At 40.1% G+C, this 10,709-nt stretch overlaps 1 protein-coding gene across 4 annotated transcripts in view; it reads left to right on the top strand.

The window, feature by feature from the left end:
• The first annotated feature begins 5,627 nt into the window (after positions 1-5,627).
• Positions 5,628-10,709, top strand: part of prkg3 (protein kinase cGMP-dependent 3) — a 32,162-nt gene continuing 27,080 nt past the window's right edge. The window contains exons 1-2 of one of the 4 annotated variants that reach the window (XM_073933911.1): positions 5,628-5,688; positions 8,751-8,854. In XM_073933911.1, coding sequence (XP_073790012.1) covers positions 8,811-8,854 — 44 coding nt within the window. In that variant the 5' untranslated portion in view covers positions 5,628-5,688; positions 8,751-8,810. Of the gene's footprint in view, positions 5,689-8,750; positions 8,855-9,077; positions 9,203-10,709 lie in introns of those variants that run through there. The other 3 variants (XM_073933913.1, XM_021468555.3, XM_073933912.1) reach the window with 3 other exon arrangements.

Below are 10,709 nucleotides of genomic sequence, written 5' to 3'. Positions count from 1 at the left end.
GAAAATATTTAAAAAGAAAAAAAAATAAATCAAAGGGGGGCGAATAATTCTGACCTCGACTGTATGTCCATTTTGATGATAATATTGTGTGAGCGAACAGGCCTGAGGGTAACAGAGGAGCTTCACACCAGTCAGAGTCAACACATGCTGCCATCTAGTGCACTGATGGAGACCACAGATACAAACAACTATACTTCAGAATCCTGATGCAACTTTAATGTTGACAAGACACACATATATATATATATATATATATATATATATATATATATATATATATATATATATATATATATATATACAGTACAGCTGAAATCAGAATTATTATTAATTCATTCGTTTTCTTTTCGGCTTAGTCCCTTTATTTAACCTGGGTCACCACAGCGGAAAGAACCAGTTAAGTGTTCAGCTTAAAGTGACATGTAAAGGCTTCACTAGGGTAATTAGGGTAAAGTTAGGGTAATTAGGCAAGTCATTGTATAACAGTGGTTTGTTCTGGAGACAATCCAACACTAATATTGCTGAAGGGGTGAATAATATTGAGCTTAAAATGAGTTTAAAACTATTTAAAACTGCTTTTATTCTAGCCCAAATAAAACAAATAAGACTTTCTCCAGAAGAACAAATGATAGAGGAAATACTGTGAACATTTCCTGAATCTGTTCAACATCATTTGGGAAATATTTGAGAAAAAAAATCACCGGAGGAAAAATCATTTTGTTTTCTACTCTATATATTAATCACATTAGACAAAAAAAAAAGAATAAATTAAATTAAAATAATTATATATTAGATTTTTCATTTATCACAAACAATTTTTTTTTATAAATAAATAAATAATAAAGTAAAAAGAAATAAATGATTATGAAGTTTTATCAATATTTCTGCGCTGACTTTTTATTGCTATAAATGCAAGGGCTTTTTACACATCGAGAACAACAGCAAAGGTAATGCAGCATTAAAAGTAATTTGTCCCGTCATTTATAAAATCTGTTGAGTTTAATTTTTAATTTCTGATCCAAAAAAATACAAATTAGAAGATCATTTACAGAAGACAGACACTTATGTAATAATGTAGCCATTATAATGTATAACGCATATTTGTTAAATGAATGGAATATCATCCCTTATTATTTTCATTCATTCATTTTCCTTCAGCCTAGTGCCTTTTTCATCAGGGGTCGCCACAGCGGAATGAACCACCACCTATTCCAGCATATGTTTTTTTACACAGTGGATGCCCTTCCAGCTGAACCCAGTACTGGGAAACGCCCATACACAATCATTCACACTCATACACTACAGCCAGTTTAGTTGATCAGTTCCCCTATAGCGCATGTGTTTGGAGTGTGGGGGAAACCGGAGCACCCGGAGGAAACCAACACCAACATTTATCAATTATACTTGACCCAGACTCCAAAACTTGAGTTTCATGTAACTGTAAGGTAGGCTATTTTTTTAATTAGGTGCTGAAAAAAATTTTATAACTATTAAGAAATTGTAAATTATTCAATAAATGATCTGTTTGGCTATTTAATCCTATTTGGCCCCTTTACGACTGAATCCTACATGTAAAAAACTCCCTTCACAATCCTGGCATTCATAGTAATTCAGGCATTACAACATATCGCTCAGTGCAAGACAAAGCTTGCTGTGTTAATCACTGTAAATGTTGAGGCAAAAAATGCCAAACTAGCACTTTTATTGATCCTGAGGGGCTAAACTTGTTAATCTGAGGTTGCTAATAATGTCTCGTTGAGGAATCATTGTGTTAATAATGTCTGAGTAAATCTGATTTAGACACTGGGAGGAATACAGTGAGAGGTATAATCTCTCTCTCTCTGACACACACACACACACACACACACACGCACACACACACACAAACACACACACACACACACACACACACACACACGCACACACACACACAAACACACAAGTGTGCACACACAGAGAGACATGCAAATTTCTCAGCGTTCTGTCACTTTATACTGTTAAAAACAGATGTTATTACGATAAAGCACTTCTATAGGTTTAGTGGGAACATGTTTAGCTCTCATGACACATTTTTTAAGTACTGAATGCTGAAAAAACAGAAAATCTCAAAAAAGAGGCTCATTTCGATGCTCTGTTTAACTGTTTTCTCGCTAATGAAGCGTTCAGTATTTCCTCTTACAAAATCCGCCGTGTTAATAGCAAATGCGCAACACAACTAACTCTTAAAGCAAATGGGAAATAAGATTCTGGTTGGTTTAATGCACATTATGCTCAAAACACACAAATAACTCATTAAAAGTATAGGGAGAACCCTTTTAGACTATGCGCTGGGTGCGCAGACAGTTTTTCCCCTCCTTAAAATAGCAAAAGTGAATGCGGACATTTCCTTCTGCACTTTAGACTTTGCTCTTAAGCGACACCGGGACGTTTTTTGCACGCATTTTCTGTTGATCTTTGATCCCTCGAGACTAAATAAAGGGCGTCAATGTGATCATGCACACCAACATGCAAAACGCCAAACATAAAAGCGTAATTTTTTAAAAAAACGCCTCATGCTCGTTTTTTTAATGTTTTGAAGCGCCGCATTAAAACCTTCTCCACCAATCAGATCAGCACTTTTGTTCACATGCACAGAGCTGCTGAAGTTACAGTAAACAGCACTTGGAGGCGCTCAAGCACAAAGCGGTCAATACGAGCGCACATTGAAGATGATGCACAGAGGCGATATGAACGTGGAGCTGCTAATTGCTCTGCTGAACAATAATCATTTCTTCATTGCTAGAGCTGGAGCTGCTGCTTGAAACATCCATAACAACAAGTGTGTCAACTTTGCCTTCTTCTTCTGTGTTACAAGCGGGTGTCAGAAGTTGTGTAGCGCCATCTAACGTCAAGGAATGATTATGCATACTCTTCTGTTTGACGCCAGGGATAATCACTTGGGTTTGAATCCGGAAAAAAATCTTGAAAAACGCTGACGATAAACGCAAACGAAAAGCGTCCCGTTGTGTACGAGCCGTTAGATCGTTAAAACAGAGCCCTCAGTATGTCATTCATTCTTTCATTCATTTTTTTGTCGGCTTAGTCCCTTTATTAATCCGGGGTCGCCACAGCGGAATGAACCGCCAACTTATCCAGCAAGTTTTTACGCAGCGGATGCCCTTTCGGCTGCAACCCGTCTCTGGGAAACATCCACACACACATTCACACACACACTCATACACTACGGACAATTTAGCCTACCCAATTCACCTGTACCGCATGTCTTTGGACTGTGGGGGAAAGCGGAGCACCCGGAGGAAACCCACGCCAAGGCAGGGAGAACATGCAAACTCCACACAGAAACGCCAACTGAGCCGAGGATCGAACCAGCGACCTTCTTGCTGTGAGGCGACAGCACTACCTAATTAATGTATAAATAGAACAGAAATTCACATAACTCAAATAATAATGTCAAATCAACCATCACACGAGTAAAGATTTTTTTTTTATCATAAATGTTATTTAATTGTGTCATGTGACATGCTGAGTGATCAAATCAACTTTAGGCGCACCTGAATTTCGACAACCTGATGAAGGTAAATTGGCTCAATCTGAAAATGTCCCCCTATATACGTTTCTGAAGAATGTGTACTATGGAGCCAGAAGTATTTTGTCTTTAAAATAAATGCTACGGAGCGGTATGACGCCGTTCCTTTTCGCAATTATCAGCTGACCGCTTGCCTTTGGTGAACGGCTCTCCTGCTGTTACCAGTTTATCCAATGGCTCGCAGAGTACGTTGGCGGACTTGAAACACAGAGTTGGCATGTTCCAGAAAGCAGGACTAAAACAAAAGCCAAAAAATAAAATTAACAAGTAAATAAGAGGGTGAGAATGTGGTAAAATCTGAAAACATAGTAAAACTCTTTCTTTTCCTGGATCGCTTAACACTGTTGGTTAGGTTTAGGGATGGGTGGGGGGATCGGTTAGTCAGTCAATCGACAGCGGCCTCTGGTGGATTTATGCGAGAACAGCAGATGCGAATGGCACTCGCAAGAGAAGTTTGAGATCTCTAAAAAGTGTTCACAGCGCCCTCTGGTGGATTTGAAAAAAAAAACGTAGGTCCTGGGATGTATTTGCAGCTCTCCAGAAATGTATATAGAGGTACGTTTTCAGAATAAGCCTGGGTTGTGAAATACCTAAGTGCACATAAGTGCTGTTTTTATTTATTTAATTATTTATTATAAATGTATTTTTTATCACTTATTTTTCAACTGCCTTGGACTGATTATTTTGCATTTGTCAATGATGATGCGTTTTCACCGCACGTGAGCACACAAACCCCTCGGCTCTTCACCCATCACCGAGTCCCCATCTGATCCTGCAGATACATGTCCTAATCCACACTAACACTGTGACCAACTGCAGATTAACCGCTTCATCCACACTCTGACCCTCCCCATCCCCCCCCCCGGCCACACAACACACACTCATCAACATGAGTTCAACTCTGTACATTGTTTTAAGATTATTGGGGTGCACATTTGACAAGAAAATACTCCTGGACACTTTCTTCATGAACACTGTATTGTTTAGTGAATTGAATTAGGCTGTTTGCTATTTACTAACAACACAATTCTGATAAAAAACTAATCTACTCAAACATTATAGGCTGATTTTATAATAAGCTTCCAGCTCATTGTAAAACATCTGATGTGTTTATTTTTTTTGGTCTTTCTCAAATCCCTCAGCCAAAGTCTGTCATCACAGTGGCTCAGTATTATTATTATTATATTATTATTACCTCCAGAATGGCTTGAGCATCTGTCTGCGCTCACAAGGAGCGTCTCGCACCTCTTAAAGCAACGTAGGCTCATTCTGATAATGTCCTCTTATATACATTTCTGGAGATCGTGAATTATATAGAGAGAGTATGTATGGATAAACAATACACACAAATGTGTTTATGGGGAGGTGTGAATGTGCATGCAGACATGCTTCTGTTTACGCACTGAACCTGCAGTCATGTCTGTGTGTGATTAACAGACTGGATTAAGAGGCTGATTCTACCGCAGTAATCTGGTGTCAGATTAGCAGATTGGACTGATCTGGTAAACTGTCTGTAATGTAGACACAACTCCCACCCGTGCAATGACTTAGAGCATTAAAAAAACACCAAATCCCAGGCACACATGAACAGCTGACTGCTATTTTTCAGTCATTTACTCTGAGTTCCGCTGTAAAACACAAACACCCTGGTATGGATGTTTCCCAGCGATGGGTTGCATCTGCTGCGTAGAACATATGCTAGATAAGTTGGTGGTTCATTTCGCTGTGGCGACCCCAGATTAATAAAGCGACCAAGCTGAAAATAAAATGAATGAATGAACTCAATTCTCAAGATTTTTTTGTCAACTTCATGGTTTTATGTTCAATCCACTTACTTATTAACAGTTAACCTAATCGATTTGCATTGGGACAACATGAATGAATTGTGTGGAACCCTGTATTTTTTTACAGTGTAGTACCGTGCATTTACCACAGCCAATGTTTTAACGTTGAAATTTGCATTATAGGTAATTTATTAACTGAAACTAAATAATAATCTGACACTTATAAACTATGAGTAACGCTATATTTTGCAACCCAGGCTCATTGTGGAAACGTAGCTCCGCGGACATTTCTGGAGAACGCAAAGTACGTCCCAGGTGGTATGTATTTGTTCAGTTTTTGTTTTCGCGAATCCACTAGAGGCCGCTCTGCTGCACTTTTTTCGTGTCTCGAATGCCTCTCGGGAACGCACACCATTCGCGTCCGCGTTGTTCTCGCACGAAAAGCCGTCTGAGGCCGCTGTCGAGCGACCGTCTGTCCGACTGCTTCCAGACAATGACCAAACATGGTCCATAGCTGGCCGAGTTCAGGCCGAGTCATTGGTTATTAATTTGGCTGAGACTAGGCCCAGATATGGTCCATGTTTGGTCCTTAAATGGAAGCCAGACTTGGTCCAGTAATGCACTGCGGCATGCGGGCCAAGCAAAAGCTGATTGTGTGGGCCAGATCTGGGCCAAAGAAAATTTGCTATGTGGGTATAATAAACAGACCATCAAAATAAAGTGTGACCAAACTATCTTTAGCTTAATTTCACCGTTTAATATTAATATTTATAGTTCTTTGGTTAAGGTTCAAATATGATATGCCTTCAGTAAAATATGATTCGAGTCAGAATAACCCATTCAAACTGAATAAACCTTTTTCTGACTAAATATCCTGAAAATGACCAACTACAGTTCCACCCGGATATTCAGCTTATGTCCTGGAAGGTTTTGTTTTGTCTAGGTGGGCTTTTGGCCGCGGAGTTAATTACCTCTGTCTGGTAACAGTGTCTGCGCTTGACCCTGAAACCCCTCAAAATAACCACACAAACACAGGCATTAGCTGTAATCTGGATAGAGCAAATGAGAAAAACTGGTATAAGTGGCAGACAGTAAGTGGTAAAAAGAGGGTTAAATGAAGGTAAGAAGAGGGGAAGGAGTAGGGGATCAAGGGATTAGAATGGTCGATACACATTATCTTACCCTCCAGTCTGAAAGATGACACTAAATCTGTTAAACTCACCCACCCCATGTGTAGCAGCTCTCACCCAGCCCCAGTCTGTCAGGATTTTAACGCAAACAGTGTACAAATCGTTCCCAGCTAACAAATTTAGGTTGTAAGAACGTTCTCATAACGTTATCTGTAACGTTCCAAGAATGTTGAAATGTCCAGTTTGCTTAATGTTGCTAGAACGTTTTTTATAATTAGGATAACGTTGTTACAACGTTTTCAAAACCAAAATTTCCACCAAAATATAACGTTCTAAGAACGTTTATTTGGAATGTTCCACGAACGTTGAAATGTCCAGTTTGCTTAATGTTGCTAGAACCTTTTTTATGGTTAGGATAATGTTGTCACAACGTTTTTAAAACTAAAATTTCCAACAAAATATAACGTTCTAAGAACGTTTTTCATCAACATTATGGCAACGTTTTTGAAGTACAAATAACGTTCTAAAGACGTTCCGAGAACTTTGTTCTAATAACGTTTTTACAACGTTACAAGAACGTTAACAATATTATGAGACCCTTCTAAAAACAATCTGATAACGTTTTGTGCTAACATTTTCACAACTTTTAAAGAACGTTAGTGAATGTTCTGGGAACGTTCCCTGTTAGCTGGGTTCTATTACCAACCCCGTTTGACCTTCAGAAATGCCTTAGTTGTCTTTGTTGCATGGTATCAATAAGGTACCAGAAAATAATGATCGGTCACACTCTATTAGTAGAATTCTCGCTGCTAACAAACCATTACCTAAGACTTTCATCTCAATAAAAGTACTAACTTGGTGCGTTGGTGTTAGGTTTTGGGTTAGGATTAGAGATGTACACTCGCCAGCCACTTTATTAGGTACACTTACTAGTAATGGGTTGGACCCCTTTTGTCTTCAGAATTGATCGTGGCAGAGTTTTAACAAGCTACTGGAAATATTCCTCAGAGATTTTGCTCCATATTGTCATGATCGCATCACACAGTTGCTGCTGATTTGTCGGCTGCACATCCATGATGCCAATCTCCCGTTCCACCACATCCCAAAGCTGCTCTATTGGATTGAGCTCTGGTGACTGTGGAGGCCAGTTGAGTACAGTGAACTCATCGTCATGTTCACCAGTCTGAGATGATTGAGCTTTATGACATGCTGCGTTATCCTGCTGGAAGTAGCCATCAGAAGATGGAGACACTGTGCTCATAAAGGGATGGACATGGTCAGCAGCAATACTCAGGTAGGCTGTGGCGTTGATGCTCAATTGGTACTAATGGACCCAAAGAAAATCTCCCCCACACCATTACACCACCACCACCAGCCTGAACCGCTGATACAAGGCAGGATGATCCATGCTTTCATGTTGTTGAGGCCAAATTGTGAGGCGAGCATCCGAATGTGTGAGCAGAAATGGAGATTCATCAGAGCAGCAACGTTTCTCCAATCTTCTATTGTCCAGTTTTGGTGAGTCTGTGTGAATTGTAGCCTCAGTTTCCTGTTCTTAGCTGACAGGAGCGGCACCCGGTGTGCTCTTCTGCTGCTGTAGCCCATCCGCCTCAAGGTTGGCCGTGTTGTGTGTTCAGAGATGCTCTTCTGCAGAGCTCGGTTGTAACGAGTGCTTATTTGAGTTACTGTTGCCTTTCTATCAGCTGGAACCAGTCTGGCCATTCTCCTCTGACCATCAACAAGGCATTTGTGCCCACAGAACTGCCGCTCACTGGATATTCCCTCCTTGTCGGAGCATTCTCTGTAAACCCTAGAGATGGTTGTGCGTAAAAATCCCAGTAGATCAGCAGTTTCTGAAATACTCAGAGCAGCCTGGCACAAACAACCATGCCACATTCAAAGTCTCTTAAATCCCCTTTCCTCCCCATTCTGATGTTCGCTTTGAACTGCTTGACCATGTCTACATGCGTAAATGCAGTGAGCTGCTGCAATGTGATTGGCTGATAAGAAATCTGCGTTAACAAGCAGTTGGACAGGTGTACCTAATAAAGTGTCCGATGATGTTCTGTAAGCTCTAATCAACCTAGATGTGCAGAAAAGGATGAAATCAGCATGAAATGGAGTTTAAAACTATCCCTTTTTCCTCTATCGTGACACTCATCCTATTGAAACTGAGGAAAAGAAATGTAGGGCGGTGCTTGATTGTCTGCTTTGGGAACTGATTGATTTCAATCATGTTCTCTTCTCCAGTCCTTCCTCCTCCATACACAATTGGATCATGTGATTGGCTGTGCCGCTCCCTGCTGACACATGAGAGGCTGTAGCTGTGCTTGGATGCAAGAAGCTCCAAGATGGTAAGGACATTTTCCAATTCTGTACAAGGCTTACTGTGCAGGACTTACTGTAGGAGACAGATGGGTATCCAACATGGGGCATCAATTTCCAACATACAAGAAACATGTAAGCCTAATCATGCCCAATCAAGTTGCTACCATCCGATTAGCTGATTAGATTTTGATGAGCAACTATATTGTTTTATATGGCATCCAAAAGAGTGTGAATATTGTATGACTACAGATGTCAGACAAAACTGAGGACAGGACATGACAGGACATATGGCTCCAATCTTTCGGGTTCAGTTGTGAATGTAAACAACCTCTTTCACCAGCAGAGGGCACTACAGTGTTGGGCAAACTCAAGAGGTGAGCATTAATGCACCACTGACTTGGAATGGACAATGTTTTTGTCTCACAACTGGCATCTCCAAGTAATGTCACTATGTAGTAAAATACTTTTGAGTAATACTATTTTATTGTAATATAGCTACACCCAGTCTTAGTGCCCGCCAGTTTACTGGCTTCAATAGTAGCTGCCACTATTGGCTTCTGTTCCCAAGCTTCAAGCATCACCATTTTTGAGCTACAGACTGACCGCTGCCTGATCTTTAGAGAACTGTTATAAGTGCTAGATCTGCCAGAGCCTTTGTTCACTCAAAGCTGAAAATTCTTTCTAATTACTAACACTCCCGTCATTCCAACCTGAACACAGAAATAACAATTAAATTATGAAAATTGTGAGATTAAAGCTAGGTCTTTCAAAAATATGTTGCTATTTAACATGTTGCAAAATTAAACACCAGAAAATATATTGTAGGCATATATTAAGAGCTCAAATACAGTTGGCATATCGATTTTGTTTTGACTTGTGGCCCAACAAAATGAAAATAACCTGAAAACAAGTTATTATTCATTCATTCATTTTCTTGTCGGCTTAGTCCCTATATTAATCCAAGGTCACCACAGCGGAATGAATCGCCAACTTATCCTGCACGTTTTTATGCAGCGGATGCCCTTCCAGCTGCAACCCATCCCTGGGAAACATCCACACACACTTATACACTACAGACAATTTAGCCTACCCAATTCACCTGTACTGCATGTGTTTGGACTGGAAACCCACACGAATGCAGGGAGAACATGCAAACTCCACACAGAAACGCCAACTGGGCTCGACCCAGCGACCTTCTTGCTGTGAGGCGACAGCACTACCTACTGCGCCACTGCGTCGCCCCACAAGTTATTAAAATAAGCTTAATGAATAAATAATTTATTAGGCCTAATAACCTAATAGTTTTTGATGGCGTTTTTACAAATGCCAACCGAATATCACCGAGAAAAAAAAAAAAACCCTCACTTATAATAGCCCAACATAAATATTTATGTTTACCTTTAAAATGATAAAAAAAAGTTATATTGAGTTGCATGTTATCCTAATATTTCACCAATTTTCATGGTAATAACTGTGAATTTAGGTATCTTTTTTAGGTGTTTTTCTGGCTAGACTAATGCCTTAAAATGTATCTAAATATATATTTCAAGAGTTCACACTTAGCTGATGATTAATTATAAAAGCTTGTTTGGCATGCTGTCCCGGGAGAGAGCCCTGAGCTCATGAGATCCTCGAGCCCAGGGCTCCCTCCCGTTGCAAGGCGGGAGAGGAGTTTGAGCTCAGGTAGATCTCGAGAACTCCCCTGCTGTAGCAAGTGAATGCTCTTGAAATTAATTACTAACTAGAAGCGTGTCTATGTTGACAATTTGGATTGTTCAATTGACTTAATTGCATGTTTTTAGGCGGTGGGAGGAAACCGGGGAACCCGGGGGAAACCCACGTGAGCATGGGGAGAAGTGCAAACTCCACACAGAAATGTGT

The sequence above is a fragment of the Danio rerio genome, chromosome 20, assembly GCF_049306965.1.
Source record: "Danio rerio strain Tuebingen ecotype United States chromosome 20, GRCz12tu, whole genome shotgun sequence".
Classification (NCBI taxonomy): Eukaryota; Metazoa; Chordata; class Actinopteri; order Cypriniformes; family Danionidae; genus Danio; species Danio rerio.
This window is presented reverse-complemented; position numbering and strand designations above follow the sequence as displayed.